Source organism: Lissotriton helveticus, chromosome 6 (assembly GCF_964261635.1).
Source record: "Lissotriton helveticus chromosome 6, aLisHel1.1, whole genome shotgun sequence".
In the NCBI taxonomy this organism is placed as follows: domain Eukaryota; kingdom Metazoa; phylum Chordata; class Amphibia; order Caudata; family Salamandridae; genus Lissotriton; species Lissotriton helveticus.
This window is the reverse complement of record NC_136067.1, coordinates 1792267745-1792287497: the sequence shown is the minus strand read 5'-3', so window position 1 is coordinate 1792287497 and position 19753 is coordinate 1792267745. Positions and strand designations below refer to the sequence as shown.

The 19753-nt window shown below is 42.2% G+C and overlaps 1 protein-coding gene across 1 annotated transcript in view; it reads left to right on the top strand.

Moving 5' to 3' along the window:
• The window catches only part of PLEKHH2 (pleckstrin homology, MyTH4 and FERM domain containing H2), a 666795-nt gene that overhangs the window by 432286 nt on the left and 214756 nt on the right, over positions 1-19753 (top strand). Inside the window, exon 13 of the mRNA XM_078649687.1 lies at positions 8843-8929. Within this exon, the coding sequence (XP_078505813.1) occupies positions 8843-8929 (87 nt within the window). The remainder of the gene's footprint in view (positions 1-8842; positions 8930-19753) is intronic.

Here is a 19753-nt window from a genome sequence, read left to right as displayed (position 1 = left end):
TGCTCTGCTGCAAGAGGTACTGCTGCTCTGCTGAATTGCTACTCTCTTGCCTTGCTGTCTGTTGCCCTGCTTACTGAGGATGAAAACTAGACCTGCACCCTTCATCCCATGCTGAAGTAACTCCATGTGTCAGCTGACTGACCGCCTGTTCTGAGCTGCAGGGACATAACCAGTTCCAGATGTTAGTGGTAGCCGATCTACCACAAGGCCAAGGCTGTGTTAGACACTTTATGTGTTGCGAGGCATGCCAAATGTGCTTCAGTAGAATTGGTTGGAAACATGAGATGGCTTGATAAAGCAGGTCTGCCCAGCTGACCAGTTGCCAGGACCTGCAACTGGACCTGCCTGAATCCCGGTGGCCTGATCCCAAAGAGGTGCCCGTCAGGTCCTGGACCCTTGGTGTGGCATCAGTTAAAATCCCTCACCAAGAAAAGGAGAACTCCTGAAGTTTTGGACTCTCCACAAATGTAAACCTGGCTGTTCTTCCCAGGATCTTGCTGCCTGGGTCGCCCACCAACATGAAGCTCCTGTGAACACAACTCTTTGCACTACAGCGACCACCAACGTCAACTGGTGAGGTGAGATCTCGACTTCACGCTACAGCCCGCGGTGATCGCCAACACAAACCTACAAAAATGAATGTCCGCGACGTTCAACAGGTTATTCGTGCTACAGCGACGACCGTCTGCTTCTCCCGGCCCGCTCCTCGCACCACAGTGACAACCATCTGTTATGATCCTTGTGACTTCCTCAACTGCAAACTGAACACTTTAGAAGGTAATTCTTTCAGTGAGACTAACCTGGTTCCAGTATCCAGCCCGCACTCCATTGTAGTCTGCCTGAAATTGTGTTTGTTTCCCAGTCTCGCATTACCAGATTACAACGAGTGGTGCTTTGTGCGTTTAGGTGCTATACTTTCCTTGAATCTTTGAAATTGCTTATCTCCGGTTCTACTGAATGGACTCTTGTTATTTTCGTCTCGAATAATTTATTACATGTTAATTTATTGCCTCAATTGGTGTAGGATCTTTCTTGTGTTGTCTTTAAGCTTGACTGCTTTTGTGCCAAGCTACCAGGGGGTTGAGAACAGGTTAATTTAGGATTTTCTTGTTTTTCACCCTGACAAAAATTGTGGTTGCTGCTTGAGTAGGGTTTCAACCCCTTCAACTCCATTTCCTACAACAAGGATCAAGGATAAATGTTGCTGGAGAACGAATTGGGAGTAGGTGACAGCACAGACAGGACACTTGTGGGATAAGGAAATTTGGAGCATAGAGCAGGGCACTTGGGGGAGTCAAGTGGGATGTGGTCAGGAAAAAATACAGGGAAAAATCTGGGGGCAGCAAGATCTTGGACACAAACATTTGGAATGTAGTATGGACAGGGGCCATGGAATGGTTGGGGGAAGCAGAAGATACATGAGATCAAGGTCATGTTTCCATATAGGGATTGAAAGGAGAGCGCAAGTGGCTGAACATGCGGGCTCATGAAGGGAAGCGGCACATTGAGGGGGTTGCGGAAGTGGACTACCATCAGGGAGGACAGGGGCATCCAGAGGTGTGTTATGTTATGTTATGCTCTGCTACGGTATGTTATGCATAATTGTAGAGGGCAATATCACCTGGAAGGGTATTCTGGTGCTGAGCTATTGTGAGTCTAGCCAGACTTAGGGCACTGTGGGACTACTTGAAAAGCCAGGTCTTCGTTTTTTTCAGACTTCAGGAAGGCTGCTATGTGTAGTGGGAGGTCATTCCATGCTTTAGAGCATGGCAGGTGAGAAAACAAATGAGATCAATGCAAGGCAGTTGCATGTGGAATTCAAATAGGAGAGCAAGCAGGATCACGGACAGGGAGACTTGGAGGAGATAATGATCAAGTGTCTAGATCAGGATGCAGTTGTGGGCACATTCAATGGGATTCATAGGTGGCAAGTAGATAAGATTGAAAAGAGTGCATGGGCAGAGGCGAGGCTGTATTGTAGGGGGCGATAAGCTGTTTCATGACCCACGACACTTGGAGGGGACGTGGAAAACACAAGCAAGATCACTAACAGAACCAGGTGGAAGGTGAAGGGAAAGAGGGACAATAGCAGCCTGGTAATAGCCCAGGGACAGCAGATGGGCAGATGAGTGGGGAATATGTAGAGATAGATTACCTGCTGGTTGACAAAGACTGAAAATGGGGAGAATACAAGTGTGATCAAGGACTGGCCAAGTGGAGAACAGAGATGAGCAAGGTCAGAACGGGTGCAGACTTGGCAGGGTCTCTAGAATAGGCAAGGCAAGATTACATAGGGGATGAGCAGGGTAAGAGAAGGGTACATTTAAAGTGGGAGAAGATTAAGAGCAAGGACTAGAGAACATGGATGGAGTAGGGAGAAAGCGGATCATATCAAGGGCGTGAAAGTTAGATATTGCTGGACCTTTCATTTCTTTTTGACTTAGTTTATCATCCCATCTTCATAAGCAGCTTTGAGTCACAAATGAGATTCACCAGCAATGTTCTTCACTTGTTCTCCTCCTTCCTTTCCAACCAACACCAGTTTAGTTCACATGGTCACCTCTAGGGCACAAAAGAGCCCTAACACATATGGAGTCATTCAGGGTTCCATATTGTCTTCTGTCTTCTTCAACCTTTACATGCAGTTGCTTGATGCCCTTTTCATTTATGATGATATTGAACTCTACTTCAAAGCCTCCTCTGTTTCAGACATCCAATGCATCAAAAACTGCATGCACATCATATAGCCCTGGATGTTGAACGCCTAAAAAACATGGTGCAGAGGCATGAACTTGGATGACTTTGATCCCTAGCTCTCACCAAATGCCAGATTACTTGGATTCACTCTGGACACCAACCTTTCCCTCAAGGAAAACATTGTCAAAACACAAAGATTGGCCTGGTAGCAGCTCTTTCATCTAAAGAAAGTCAAATTTGTTCTTCCAGAAATTGACTTCAGAACTGCTGTTTAACCCCTCGCAGACTTGCATCTGGATGGTGGTAATGCCCTACACTATGGCCTCTCAAACTCCACTCTGGCACCCATTAGGGCCATCCTACACACAACAGCACGTCTCATCCAGGGACTGAAGAAATATGATCACATAAGTCCCATTATGATGAAACACCATTAACTCCCCTTGTCAGCCCAATCAGTCTGTGCATCAGGGAGCGTGCCATAAGTGGGGAAAGGAAAAGTCTTTGGGGTGGCTGGCGAGGATGTACCATCATTTAAATTGGTAAACTCCCCACTGTGTAGACTTAGAGGGAGTGAGAGCACACTAAACCAGACTAATTTGTAAAATGGCTTTCATGTTCGGGCATAGAGGGTGGTTGGAGAGGGGAGGAAACAAGATGAGTCACCTACATTGACACTTAGAGGAGATGGGAAAGGTAAGAGGCTCATGGATGAAAGTACATGGAGTTCATTGAGGAAGAGGACAAGCGACAGAACAGGCATAAGTGGGATTATAAGGTGGGCAAAGGTGCCAGGTGCAGAAGGGACAGAGTTGCATGGATAGGTGGAATGGTGATAAACATCCAGGATCCCAGATGAGGAGCTTTAAGGAGAGACACACTTAGCAGAATGAACACAGAACAGCCAGGGGCCATGGAAGTTTGGAGAGGGAGAAGGTTGATCAGTGGGGCCACATAGAAATATGTAGGTGGCGCTTGAGTGCTAGAACAGTCAGAGATACAGGAAGGGGTGAAGAAAGGGCGACAAAAGGTATAAAGGAAAAGTCAGGGGCACATGGATTGGCTGACGTGAACTGATTCTTGTATAATTGTATAATCACCGGGTCCCAAAGCTGAGCTACTGAAACATATGCATATTTTCAGTGTTTACGCTCAGGATGGCCTGGCTTCAATGAGTCTCAAACAACATCACAATTAGATCCACAGCACATCAAAACATTTTAATTTCTTTTATCTGTAGAAATACTTTTTTTTACAAAATTTTGTAATTTCTAGGAAGAAAATCTGGAAAGAGCAATTTAACATCACAGTTTAGATCAGGGATGAACAAACTTGGTCCGGAATGAACCAATTGCATCTATTTCATGGACTTTATGTGAATAGTTTATATGCAGGGCTAGACTGGGACCTAAAAGCAGCCCTGAAAAATGTTGTCAGATCAGCCCTCATACTGCAAGTGATGAGGAAGCGCAGCGAGAGAGCCTGACCATTGCAAGAGGGGTTTCATCCCAAAGACAATTTTGTCAAAAAGTATGAATATAGAGGGTTTTACAATACATGTTTCATTAAAGAACCTTGTCCTTTTAATGGATGCATGGAAATTGGAGACATGGGTGCATGCTCAATGAATACATTATTTAATTCAATAATGGATGACAATGAATAAAGTCTTTTAGCATTGTGGAGCAAACATTCTCAAATTAATGACCAAGGGTGGGAAGGGTGGGTGCTCTAGTTTTCATTTTTACTTCTTCATTACACCATCACCCTCCCCAAACACTACTAACACTATACCTAGTGAAACGTGCATTGACCAGATCTATTTAAAACAGTGCACTGAATTAGCACCTCAAAGAATTGAACACAAAGCATTTAGCATTGATCTAAAATAGGAGACAGAAAGTAATAACCATTTAGTTGCTTCATTGATCAACGTGAAACCAGGAAACCTTGCATCAGTCCCTGCTTCCACTTGACAGTATTGTGTGATCCTAGGCAATTTCTTGTTTACACAGTGCCTTCTTTTGCTTCACCATCACTTGAGAGTACCTTGAAAATACATCATTTCAGGGTGTGTGCTGCACAAAACAAAATACTATAATATTACTCCATCCATAGTAACACCCTAGACCATATATACGGGTCTAAAGACAACTGCTTTTCCTCTTGGCCTGGGAATAGATCCACCATAGCGGTCCAAATGTGCTGCATATTTCCTAAAACATCTAAAAATCTGGTTGACTCCTGGTTTCTCCCTCAATGTTTCCTCACATATGCTGTGGTTTAACAATTTTAGGTGATTTTCTTCATTGCCTCTTTCCTTTCTCAGAGTTGCCATAGCAAGAAATATTCTTACTTTAATATGAATTTATAGGCAAACTTGCAATGGGCTTATATGGTGCCCTAGTAGACAAGGGCCCCATCAGCACTTCTAATATAGCTAATAATTTCTTTATGCGGTACTAGAATTAAAAAAAGAATGCCTTAAGATGAGACTAGGGTTGCTTTGAAATTATACATCTGGTACAAAGTGACTTGTGGGTACCATTGACACTTTTTTGCCCTTGATAGACTCGTGTGAATTTAAAAGCACACCAGCCTCAGATGGTATCCACCATATGAATGATAATAAAATAAATGTTTATTTTCATCGGTCCCACTCTTATTTGTGAGCAGGCTCCGCCTCCCAGACAGAACCTCTTAGTGGCATATTTATTTTCTAAGGTCTACTCCCAGCATGACTCTTAAAAAGGAGAATTCCATTAACAACTGCCTTGGTTTTTTTCTGCCTTCACCAACAGATCCTTTGTAGCACTTCTGATTTTGACCTTTATGGTGATTAGCTGGGTCCTTCTTACATATCTTGCGCATTGTTTTTTGTCCCTCCTTTGCTACTTGTAGTCAGATTGGGGGAGGAAGGAGCATGTTCTTCCAGTTGTTTCCATTGGCTATTGGAATTGATGCGTAATGTTTGTCCCCGAAGAAGTAATGCAGTCAGGTGGCGCCATAGGTTTGTGCATCTCTGTAGAGTGGCAGCCATGTTGGATTGAGATGGCAGCTGTGTTACATAATACGAAAAATAAGTATCAAGCACTTTTGTTGCCAGACCCAGAAAAGAGCTCCTTTTTGGCAGTAATACTTGACAGGATGCCCCTAGGAAGTGCTGTTTATTGATTTCTAAATAAGGCATTTATTCTCAAAATCTACAGTTCCAGACAGCAGTGGAGTTGGTACAGAATGAATACTATCCACTATTATACCCATTCTGTCTTGGAAGTCTGCATCAGCCACAAAGGGGATGCTAATGCAGGGAGATTTTGTGAGAGATAACGATTAAATTATTTGAGGTTTATATCCTTATGATCTCTTCCTCTTTTCTTTTTGTTTTTTGGTATAGGCTTCAACAATATTTGTGGTTCCTTCAGCCCAAATTATCTAGGGACAGTTACTTGCCACACTCTTTGTTGGAAACCTGCTTTTCAATGTTACCACAGTAAGGTTCCTGTCTTGAGTGACATTGTTCAGGAACTATAATGCTAGTTGGTTCGTGCTCACTTGGAGAAGGGAACTTCTCCTGTCTATCCTGACTCCTGTTGTTCTGATCTTGGATGCCTCAGGCCTTGGTTGAGGAGCAACATTGAGAATCTATCATTTCAGGGTATCTGGAATCAACAAGAGTTGGATTAAACATCCAATTGGAAGGAAAATTCATGAATTCTGAGAGGCTTTTACGTCTTTCACTTGAAGATTGAAGGGTAGACATTAATATTGAATACAGACTATATCATGACAAAAGCAAGTCGTGGGGGGCATTTATAGCAGAATTCTGATAGAGATGGAAGTCTGTGTCTCCTATGGGCATAGTCTCATCTTCTATTCCTCTTGACAGTCTACATAAAAGGGATGGACAAATCTAGAGAGAATTGTCCAAGTGATATCGTTTGTGCCTCTCAGAATCTGTGCTTATCTCCTCAGAGTTTTCAGAAAATATGCAACACATTTGCACCTCTATGTTGGATCAGTATGCAGACCCAGAAACAACTCTGCTCCCCAGATTCTGCTCTTGATTTCTCTCGACCAAAGTTTGGGGGTGAATGCCTTGATGTGCTGTTGGCCAAGGGGACTTCTATTTGGCTTTCCCACCTTTCTCTGTCATTTGCCAATTCTTTCTGCAGGACACAGAGTGTAGTTCTGGTAATTCCTTGGTGGCCTTTGAACCCTCATTTCCAATCTTAAAATGATCAGCATCAACACAAGAGTTGACCCTTTCTGTCTCACCATCTCTAATGAGATTTCCTTCTCTGTGAATACTTTCTCTAAAGAGAATACACGTTGGTGTGGGTATTGAATGCCTAGGCTGGGAGTATTGAGAACCACCCTCTGAAGTTGCTCAATCAGTTCAAGCCTCTTGCAGGTTGTTTACCAAGAACACATATAATAATCATTGGGCTACTTTGCAAAACTGGTGTACAAGGAAAAAGGGAATCCCTTGGGAGAGTGATCCAAATTTGGTTCTCAAGTTTCTTCAGGTGGGTTTTCATTAGGTTTATCTCCATCCCCTTCAAAGTCCAATGGGCATCAATTAGGTCTTTTTAAGAAGCCTTGTGGATTTCCTTCTGCCATCATCAAACTCAGGAGCTTCTCCTTATCTCCTCCCATCACTAGAGAAGGAATGCCCTCTTAGGAGCAACTTTAATTTTATCCATTCTGTAGTCTGCTCCTTTAGAATCTTTTAGAGAAGTTTCTCTGAAGCATCTATCTTTCAAAACTGTCTTTCTTGTGGTAGGATCCCTGGCTATTTAGGCTCTTTAGCTCGACATTATTTCTGACAGAATGGTTCTAAAGTGGGCCCATGTTTTGTTCTTGAGGTTGCTTCTAACTTTCATCAAATTGCAGAGCTTGTCCTTCCTGTTTTCCACCCAAATCATGTAACATCTGAGGTAATAGCTTGCCATTCCCTAGATAATTGTAGGTAGTATTGTATCATCTGGATTGAACAGCTCCTATTAGGCCCTCTGGCAATCTTTTTACAAATTGTAAAGCCATCCAAAAATGACTCAGATCTTCTTCTAGAACTGTAAGTGGTTGGGATAAGGCTACAAAATCTTTGACCTTTACCATGTCAGGTACCCCTGTACCTGGTCTTGTGCAAGAGCACTCCACAAGAGCCATGGCAGCTTCTTGGGCTGAGGCAAAGTATGTTCCCCTTTTATACATCTGTTTAGCAGCTAGTCAGGCTTCTCCATCTACTTTTGTTGATCGCTTTGAGTCAGAATTGGAAAATAATTGGGAGTAAGGTTTTCATAAATTGTGGTTCTTTTGTTTTGTCAACTGTTGAAAATTAATGTAGATTTTGTTTATTTTGTTTCTTTATTAAATTGCACTTGGGTGTTGCATTCTACTCAAAGTCTTTACTATATTGTCCTACTAATGTATTAATGTATTCCAAAGCTGTTATTTTGGGTTGGGAACATACTCACCAGTAAGGATGGGGACAAGCAAAGAGAATGAGAAGATAATGTCTAGATCACTTACTGGTAAACCTGTTATGCTGATTTCCCCTTCACCCTCCAGGTTTTACTCCATTCCTCCCCTCCTTCTTGGTACACAACCAAGGTCTAAAGTATGAGTATTGTTACTAGGAGGTGATTAAGGGAATTCTCCCTTGTATGGGACATTCTGAAAGTAGGTCTAATGTAATGCAGCTGGTGGTAATGTAATGCAAAGTGTTCCAATATCTTTGGGTCGAGTTTGTGCTATATAAAACCTAAAAAAAGACACTATGTAAAAGCTGAAATTTCTAGTTTGCAAGAGTTAAGTAGCTATTTTTTACTTCTCTCTCTCGTGGGTCAGCAGGAATTCGCCTGTTTTTTATGTTGAGACTAAAATAAACCTTTGTTTAATTTGTAATTGTGGTTAATATATCTTCTTCCATTTCCCTTCTGGCAGTTCCAACTCACAGGTATGCTCCTTTACCGCAATCAAGTGCTAAGAGTTTTTGACAATCTGTAAAAATAGAACGTATGCATTTATTTATTATAGTGTTGTGTATAGGGCCTCATTCCACCTAAATAAATGTATTTGTTATAGCATTGAAAGTAATTCTTACCACATATTAAACTGGATGTTTGTTTTTCCTTTGCAGAGTGATGTAATCAGAAAACCAGAAGGACAAATGGAACTCAGCACCTCCAGCCACATTGTTAGGAGTGAAGGGAAACAAACAGTCCAGGTACAGTCTCAGAACTCCACACCTGATACTCAAACTGTGTAGTGGTGCACATAAATAACAAAAAGATTAAGGTTACATTTATTTTCAGAAACGTACTTATAATTTTAAATGAATCCTTCAGTTCTGCACACAGTGTGTGAAACAACACAAGATTTCAGAAGTATTAAGTTTGTACAAGTATCACTAAGAGCCCACAGCAGATACATTATCTGATGTGCTGCCTAAACTGAAATAGATCTAAATGCCTATCAAGTAATCTGTGTGATGTCATGATAGATTCTGATGTCATATTCAGTTCTTGAAAGCTGATATAGGGAGATTTGAATAGAAAGGAATCAGTTAGCAACCTGGCTCTTACCTGTGAAGGCTGCAAAGAGGTCTCATTCCTTCTTGCAAGACTCCTAGCTCCTGGATTTATTACTATAAATTACTGCCAAACATGATGTTCTAGTACAACAGAGGCAGCATCCATGAAGAATCCAGACATTCGTTTTGTTTTATCGCTGACCGTCTTGATATCTGCCGTCTCACTGGAATGTAACCCTTCTTTCCTTCTGGTTGGGAGTGGAGCCTAGTTTGAATAAAGTACTTCAATGAGGAGGGTTGTTCCTGTTGATATCTTTAGTACGCAAGGCCTTCTCGTACTATTTGGAGGGGTGGTTCTGACATCACTGGTTATCGATTTAAAGGCTGAAACGCACAGTAAGCATATACCCGTAAGCACGTTCCCTACACATGCACATCCATGTGTGCCACCATTTCGGGTGTATAACAGTAGAAATTTCGAAGAAACTGAGGAGCTCACAGATAAAAGGCACTGAATTGTATTCATGGTATTGTGGTGAGGCGCACGCCTTCTTTTATCACTTTAAGGATTTCAAGGTGATCCGTACACCATTCAAGTAGTGTTTTGTTGATACACACATTTGGTATCATAAAAAGCTTCACATTAAGGTGAGTGTTTTCCCATAGTGTTTAAATATGCTTTAAATTCAACTACTTGTGAACTATTGTCTCAGTTGTAAATGCATTTACACTTTTGGGTTCATAACACTCAAACTCTCTTTTGCAAAGGTGTATCAGTATTGTTGAATTCAACTATGCAGTAAGCTAACCCCCTCCACCTTTTTTGGAAACTTTAGGAACTCCTCTCATTCAATGGAGAAACTGGTTTGATGCATTTGAAATGCTCTTAGGGGTGACTGGGGCACACGTTTTCGGCTAGAAAGGTAAACATTTAGGGGCATATCATCAAGGACCAACGATAAATATCGCTAAGCGCACTTAGCGCTAGGATCATTTTCACCTGGTAACGTGGGATTTTATCGCTGAGATAGCGTGCTATTAGCAACGCTTATCTCAAAAGCGATCAAATTCCAAGCGCTAACTGCCAAATGTGAGATTATCGCTGGAAACCCAGCGATAATCTCACAAAGTTTGGTGATAGCTTGATGATAGGGCAAGGCATACTTAGCCATGATATCCACCTTACATAGGATATCATGGCTAAGTCAGTCTTGAACCAGGCATAAGGAAAGTAGCGATAACAGAGGTTATCGCTACTTTGCTTGTCGCTCTGCAGGTTAGCGTGCCCATTGATAATTGGAGTAATGTCGCTTAGCGACATTTCTCCAGTTATGTCTGGGCAGGAACGCCCACTTTGCATCTCATTAGAGACGCAAAGCTGGGCATTCAGAAAATAGGCGCTAATGCAAGGTTTCACGCGATAGTGTGACCTTGCTGATTAGGCGATAAAATTATCTCCCCTTTTCGTCCGAAAATGGACGCGAAAACGGACGTGATAGCGGCAATAATTTTTTATCGCCTCGTTGATGATATGCCCCTTATTTTTTTCACTCTAGGATTTGAGGGAAGAGCTGAATCCAAGCATTTACCACCTCTTGTTTTGAATGAGGGGGAGGAAATCAATGAATTCATGGAGTTTATGAAGAGACTTAAGCTCAGGGTTGATATTCAATCAGGTTTGGTTATACTTAGGCACAAATGTTTTAAAGGGGAACAAAAGTGTGGTTAAAACGTTGACGATTACATTTCAGCCCTGAGGAAATTAGTCACATATTGTCAATTAAAAAAAAAAATCTGAGCATCTGGAAGTTGTGACAGATGAGGGTTTTGAAAGCTGTCTTGTTGCTGCCATCGATTTGCTGATTATCTGGCTATTAGCAAGAATCAATGGAGGGAAGAGTTACCCCCAAGATTTGTGGTTGTCCAAGTCATAAGTGTTGTCATGAATGGCTAGCACAGAGAGAAAAGTGTGCAGTATCCTAGTCAACATTTTATGAAAATTGTGACAGAACTTTCAGTTAAAGGTGGTGTTCTTATGCATGAAGAGAAACTTGAACCCTCAGAAAGTTTTCAACTCAAAATTGTCAATGGTGCTCATGAACATCATCTTGGTAGGACGCTCACTAAACGTAGAGTCTATGAAGTATTCTGGTGGCCTTGCAAGGATCGACATGTGAAAATGTCCAAGAATTTCATTACAAGACCGGAGGCTACATTATGCATTATCCTTTAATAGCAACTCACAGCAGCCGCACTACATCATAAAGGATAAAGGTCTAGAGTTTACACAACAGTGGATAAAGGATGTAACCAGGAGATGATCTGCCTCTTTTAAAAGCGGCTCGCCAGCAGATAAGTCACTACTACTTATTTCTCCTTTTATTTTAGACACTTTTGGCTTATATTTTGTGTATTATACTAATTTAAAACGTTTGAATGCCAATTTGATTCCTTCTTGTGGTTTTATACCATTTTCTTTGTCCTTTAACGCTGTTTTTTAGCTGGTTTATCTAACCTTATTGCCTTGTGCCTTTTTCGCATTGGTTTGAACCCTTACCCTCTCCCCGTGGGTGGCGCTGGTTTCCCCATTCCACCCCCCCCCTCCCATGGACTTCCAATTTATGGTCGTCCCTCACCCTAAACATGACCTTTCTTTATTCCCCTCAGCTCGCGATCGCGCAGTAGTCTTACCGACATTCGCCGCGTTTTTACCGCTGTCCCCGCTCCCATTTCATTTCGTCAGCATCGCTTTGGCTCTGAGGTACGCTCCATATTAAAGGAAGGGGCATTAGCAACACCCGCGTTGCGTGCCTCCTTTCCAAAGAGACTTTCATCTTCTCCGGCGGCTGAGCTCGAGGGTTCCTCGATAACCTGTCAGTTGCTCTGCTTCAGCCGCCGGAGATACTCTGTCTATTTGCGCATTTACAAATACCAATTTTTTAATAACAAATACCGATTTATTATCATCTATAACAATAATATTAATAAGAATTTTAATTCCCCAAGAATATTAATAAGAATATTTAAATTAGGATATTAATTCCCCAAGAATACTAATAAGAATATTAATTCCTTTCTGAACTTACCTTGCCTCTCCCACCCTTACCTTACATATGTAATATAATAATAAAAAAAAAAAGAAGTTTTTAGATTCTGAGTTTAAATTTAAAAAAAAAAAAGAGAGAGAGGAGAACTTTTTAATACTTTATCTTTATTAATAACATTGTTTCATTTCCTTGTTTCAAATCACTTAATACCCTCTGAGATCTTTACTACACCATGTCTGACATGGATTCAGATGACGCTACTGCAAGCTCACCTGCGCCTATTGACCATTCACTCAAGAAATTCCTTCAACAGGAGATTAAATCCTGTATGATGTCGTCCCTGAAGGAAGTCATGTCCTCTAAGAGACCGTGTGATTCCCAAGATCTCCCCTCTATACACGGTAAGAGATCCAAAAAGACTAAACATTGTGTAAGCACTTCAGGCCCTAGTGCCTCTCACAGTACGGGAGGTCCGAGCACCTCAGTTTGGATGGGAGGCCACTGCGCCTCACTTGAACATGATGTCCCTCGGGACACTCCCTTGATCGGTGCCCATGGCGGCACAAATATGAACGGTGTCCCTCGCGGCACGCTTTGGAATAGTGCTAACCAAAAAAAGAATATTGGTTTTGACTCGTCTTCCTCCTCTTATGATGGCGACTCCTCCAGAGATCCCTCTGACAAATTTGTCTTTGACCTAGATGAGGTCCAACATGACTTTAATTCTCAACCTGATCCTGAACCGACCTCTAAAAATACTATACTTAACCCTATCGGCGAAGAGATGTTCTCTCCCCTTAATATCTCACGCCCTAATAGTTTGAAGTGGTTCCCCCAGGAACATGTTTCCCAGTTTGTAACACGTTGGTTAAGGAATCTTCTAGACAGAGATACTAGAAACACCATGAGATCTGAATCTCCAAGACCTACTTTTGAGGAGAGGGTCTGTCAAACTCCAAACCTAGATCCAGACCTTATCAAATTCCTATTCAAGTTAGGGCGAGACCCTAGAAAAGGCCTGGAGAGAGCTCTTAAAGGCTGTCAAGACCGCCTTTTAGATGTCCTAGGTCCACTTGTTAGAATCTTGGACATGGCTAAACAGTCCCACCTCTCCTCTACCCCTTTAAATGTTGACCTCATTCGAGGGTGGAGCCAAAGAGCCGTTGTTCTCCTTGGCAACGCTAATTCCAGTTTAGACATTGAAAGGAGGAGATTCCATTTTAAACAAAATTAACCCAAAATTAGGTGACATAGCAGAGAGGGAACCCTCCCAAAACCCTAAAGGCCGTCTTTTCAGGGAGGACATAATCAAGGAGATTGGTAAATATGTGTCGACCTTCACTGCTCTCGACAGGGCACAAAACAACCAAAGACGGGTGTTTAACACCAACCTTTTTGGTCAGGCCGGGAGAAGGGGTCGCTCTTCTGGCCGAGGCAACCAACGGCCCTATTCGTCATTCAGAGGAACTGGAAGAGGCTTCTACCCCCCTAGACAACCCTTCTTCCCCCAAAGAGGAAGAGGTCCAAGAAACCGAGGTTCAAGAGGTCATGGTACTCTCAACGCCTCCAATTCTACAAGTAAGTACTACTCTTTCTTCTTCTTCCCCTCCCATAGTAGGGGGCAGACTAAAGCAGTTTTATCATGTTTGGCAATCAATCACCCAAGATCCATGGGTTCTAGAAACCGTTATGGGATTCAAGATAGACTTTCTAGAGGTCCCCTTCCAAACGTTTTTACCCCAACCCTTTGTCCTTTCAGAGGAACAAGAAAAGATCGTGGAGGAAGAAATTATTTCTATGCTCAAAAAGGGCGCAATAGTGGAGGTTCCCTGGTCCGATGCAAGATTCATAAGCACACTTTTTCTTGTTCAGAAAAAGGACAAAGGGTGGAGACCAGTTATAAACCTTCGAGAAGTCAACAAATTTCTCGTTTATCGTCACTTCAAAATGGAGAGCCTCCACCTTCTAAGGGATCTCCTTCTCAAAGGAGATTGGCTAGTCAAGTTAGACTTGAAGGATGCATACTTCACCATCCCATGTACAAAGACCGCCAACCTTTCCTTCAATTTGCCTGGAAGGAACGTCTATTCCAATTTCAGGCTCTACCCTTCGGCCTTTCTTCTGCCCCTTGGTGTTTCACCAAGATTATGAAGTGTATCGTTACAATTCCTGGACGATATTCTTATCATGTCCCAATCCCACTCAGACCTCCTGAGAGACCTCAAAACTTCCATGAATTTAATAGATAGTCTAGTCTTCATCATCAACAGAGAAAAGTCCATTCTCTCTCCCTGCAAGACCATAGAGTTCCTTGGTTTCACTCTGGACACCTCGGAATGTCTTCTCCTTCTTCCTGCCAAGAAGATTGCCAAGATCCGGAAGGAGATCAGATCCGTCTTGAAACAAGATTCTTTAACCCTCCGCGAACTAGCCAGACTTCTTGGTCTTCTTTCTTCTTCTATCCAGGCCATCTTCCCTGGTCCTCTGAATTATCACGCACTTCAGAGAATAAAGTGGAGAGCGCTCAATTCAGGTCTCTGGTATGGAGATCTTGTCACTCTGGACCCAGATGCCAAAACAGAACTCTTTTGGTGGCTGGAGAACTTAGATGCCTGGAACGGGAAGGCTATCTTTGGTTCATCTCCGGATTTCATCCTAGAATCGGATGCCAGCCTTCATGGCTGGGGTGCACGTTTGCAAGACCAGAACACCGGCGGGGTTTGGACCCTGTCGGAATCTTCTCAACACATACATTTTCTGGAATTGACAGCTGGTTTATACGCTCTTATGAGCTTCAAACACTCCCTTCAAGGGAGGTCTGTTGTTCTGAAAATGGACAACATTTCGGCTGTGGCATATATCAATCGTCTTGGAGGAACAAGATCTGCAGACCTCTCCAATCTTGCCAGGAAACTTTGGATGTTCTGTCTAGAACACAAAATTTCGCTCAGGGCGGAATATCTTCCCGGGAAATCAAACATTTCTGCAGATTGGAATTCGAGATTCCTTCTAGACTTCTCAGATTGGAAACTCAATGTGAACGTCTTCAATGCCCTCTTCCATTTTTGGGGTCCCATAGACGTGGACTTATTTGCCAGCAGACTAACGTTCCAGTTACCCAACTACTTCAGTTGGATGCCAGACCCGGGCGCACTTTATGTTAACGCTTTTCTCCAACCATGGTCTCACTTCCTGGGTTATGCCTTCCCTCCTTTTGCCATGATTCAAAGGGTCCTTCAGAAAGTCAGGAAGGAAGAATGCCTTCTGATCCTAATAACCCCCTTTTGGCCGTCCCAAGCTTGGTTCCCGACAGCCCTGGAACTAGCATGCGACATTCCCTTTCTGATCCCTGCGTCTCCAGGTCTGGTTTCAAACGCAGACGGGGAAGATCATCACCTTATTCTCGAATGGAATTTGAACCTTCTTGCCTGGAAAGTGTCAGGCAATCTAACGAATTGTCTGGACTTTCGTCATCGGCTCTCTCTCTTCTCGGAGAATCTTGGGCACCCGGAACACACCTCAGGTATAACAACATTTGGAAAAAATGGTTTCATTGGTGCATGGAAAGGAGTCTGGATCCCGTGGAGACTCCTGTCGTCAATATCGTAAATTTTCTGGTCGAACAATTTGACAGAGGCTTATCCTATCGTACTATTATTTGCTTTAGATCCGCAATCTCCGCGGGCCATTCCCCTATCAATGGTAAATCGGTAGGTAAAAATGTTATCATTTGTAGAGTCCTCAAAAGTATTAGACTAAGAAGACCCCCTAGACCTAAGTACCAGACCCTTTGGGATGTCAAGTGTATTCTAGACCTTTTTTGTTCTTGGCCAGATAACTCTTCCCTTAATAGAAAATTTCTCTCCTTCAAACTTGCCACTCTCTTGTGTTTAATCTCCTGTAGGAGAGTATCTGACATGAGAAGCTTAGATATTTCTAATAGATGTTACGACATATTTGGTGTTAAGTTTGAATTACTAAGAAGAACTAAAACCATGTCAGATTTTATCTTTTATCCTCGTTTTGACAGTTTACCTAAACTTTGTGTGGTTGCTTGTATGAAAGAATATGACGCAAGGATGTCTCCCCTACGTCCTAACGATGCCAATCAACTTTTAGTTTCTTTTGTTAAGCCTTTTAAACCTGTTTCTTCCACCTCCATAGCTAGATGGGTTAAATCTACCATGTGTCTTGCTGGTATTGACCTCTCTAAGTTTCAAGCACATTCTATCAGAGGAGCTATGGCCCGTAAATCCTTCTGGTCAGGTGGTAAGCTGGATGATATCCTGAAAGCTGCTGACTGGTCAAATGCTAACACCTTTGCTTGTCATTATTGTAAGCCTATCGAGCATATGTCTGATGTTGTCCTTCGGGGCTACGAACATGCATAATGTAGCCTCCGGTCTTGTAATGAAATTGCGATTCTCCTATTAACATGACCAGAGAATCTGGATTTCATTAAAGACACAGAGGCTGACATTATCCCTCCCTCCTCCCTTTTACAACTTTTGATATGTCTTTTATGATCTTATTGATTACTTCAATTGTTGTTATTCTATGATTTATGCCTATGTTTTGTTATCTTTATTGAATGTAATTAAGTCTTTTGGCTCTCTAGGCTCTTCACTATGGATTTGGTTCTTAACCCTTTCTTTCTCCTTTCAGATAATTCCGTTTAACCGTCTGATCCTTTCGATTTGAGATACCGAAGTTTATTCCATGATGTTTTCAAGCTCTACTTGGATTTCTCAGTTTATGAAGTTCTTTCCTGCTGCGATTCTTTTAAAAGAGGCAGATCATCTCCTGGTTACATCCTTTATCCACTGTTGTGTAAACTCTAGACCTTTATCCTTTATGATGTAGTGCGGCTGCTGTGAGTTGCTATTAAAGGATAATGCATAATGTCAGCCTCCATGTCTTTAATGAAATCCAGATTCTCTGGTCATGTTAATAGGAGAATCGCAATTCCCCCTCCAGTAGAGATGATAAGTATAAATTGATATGCTGATTACAAATGGTTGAATAATGTGTTCTACCAAAGATAACTGGCCTGATTCACAAAACTATTCTTGCAGGTAAGTTGAATGTACATGTGGAAATAGCATTTTTACTGGTGCAAAATCACTTTTCTAATCCACAAAAGTTGACTTTGCACACTCAAAAGAAGGTATTCATAAAGAGGCTTCCATATAAGTAACTTTCCTCTTGTGGGGTTGATGTATTGGAGGATGAACTTGCACTGGAAGTTTCTGAATACCCACTAACTTACATATTTGTAGTAATTCACATAAACCTGTTTTCCGACCATTTCACACCCCAAAAATTTATGGTGTTTTACATCTGTCAAATTCAGGAGTAAATCCATGTCCAGGATGAGAAAGAGAAAGGAACACCACAAGAAAATGGAGCAGGTGTAGGTGAAGTAGTTTTTGCTTTGGGAAAATTAACAAGCATTTGCAATGCAATCGGTCTCGCCTTTGGGACCTTATATGTATTTAGCTGTGCAGCACATTAGCTCGGGTGCTGAAACATCTACTGTACTTTAACATGGAGGGAAAGTAAGCACGAAACTGCGTGACACAGCAGGTATGGGAACACATGGAGAGAAATATTGCCTTTCAGAGGGAAATGGTATTGTCCAAAGCTCTATTTTTCGTCTAAAATCAGGGCCTTCTGTGGTCATATCACTAAAAAATAAAAGATTTGTAAAAATATTATTGTCTGTGGGTGCTCATGGAAGACAATTTCTATGGACTGGAATCTAGAGACTGCTTAAGTGATTCTGGTATTTTACTGACCTCTGCTGGTCGTTTTCTATCAAGAAATTTAAATATAGGTAGTTGCCAGAAAAATTAAAAAAAGAAAGTCCATCAGCAGAAAGCAAATCTGGTGTTTTACTGACCTCTGCTGGTCATTTCCCATCAAGACAGTTAAATAGAGGCAGTTGAACAGAAAAATCTAGACAATGCTAAAGTGATTCTGGTATTTTACTGACCTCTGCTGGTCGTTTTCTATCAAGAAAGTTAAATAGAGGCAGTTGTCACGAAAATTTAAAAAATAAAGTCCCTCAGCAGAAAGCAATTCTGGTATTTTACTGACCTCTGCTGGTCGTTTCCCATCAAGACAGTTAAAAAGAGGCAGTTGAACAGGGAAAAAAGTCCCTAGGCGGAAGCAGACAAGTCCTAGGGTTGATCTCCAGAGCCCACAAAGTACATACACATATTAGTATATACTAAAGTATATACTAAAGTATATACAAGAGGTCTCGAATGCTCAACCTAAAAAGTATTTTTTTTAACTGCACCTGAACTTTTTTTGCTTGTGAAAATACACTGATGATTATCCTCTCACGTGAAAGACAAATGTTTTCTCAGAGTATGTATAACAACTTGTTGCAGGCCCAGCTTTCCACAGATTCTTCTGGAGTGTTGTCAATGCTTGAAAGTCAGTAATCTGCACCCATGAAAGATAGTAAACCTGTGGGTGAAGATTTCCAATATCTTAGTTAGAGGTTTCATCAATAGCCCCACCAGGAGCAGCATCCTTGCTGACATTCATACCAACCAGGCACTCATCACCATTCCATTACATTCCACTCACAATGGCTGAGCAGCCGGGAACTGGGAACTATGGAGTATAGCAGCAACACAGGTTATATCACATCTCCCATTAGAGAAACAATTGAAAGGACCAACAGATGTAAGATGGAAATAAACAATGAATCAGTACTCATAAATAATCAATTACAGAAGGACAAAAGAAGGAAGTAAGCGATCAATCAGTCCTATGGATATTCGACTTATAAACAGTCAACACAGGTAAATCCTCTGCAGGACTTAGGGAACTAATAACACCCCATGCTATACTCAGTTAATTCTTAAGATGGACACTCTCATCACTAGGGTACAACCCTCACACTCACCCTATACTGCAACACACTAGAACATTAGGGTGCAACGCACACACTCACCGTGTACTGCAGCACACTAGAACATTAGGGTGGAACACATGACCCCTACACTCCTCCTCAACCCCTTAGAAAGGACACTTCGCATCACTAAGGTACATGTTAACCCCTTAGGAAGAACACTAGTAATCTTAGGGCCACAAGACACTGCCCCTACACTTATCTTTAACCTCTTAGGAAGAACACTTGTAACACTAGGGTGCAACACAAAACCCCCACACTTCTCTTAACCCTTTAGGAAAGACACTTCGCAACACTAGGTTGCAACCCACACACTTATCCTATAATGCACGACACATGCCGCACACCTGTAGGACCAGCGGTACATGCACACATTACCCCCCTACTCTGACGCGGTCTAGTTGCTGCATAAAAAGGAACAGTCATGCCTCCGCGCAGCGGACGCGCATGGCGGATGCGCCGGAACCGCGCCGGAGTCGTGCCAGAGTCCTGCCCGTCTGCGCCCGTCCGCGACTATGCCGCGGCTGTGGCCAGAAACTCTGG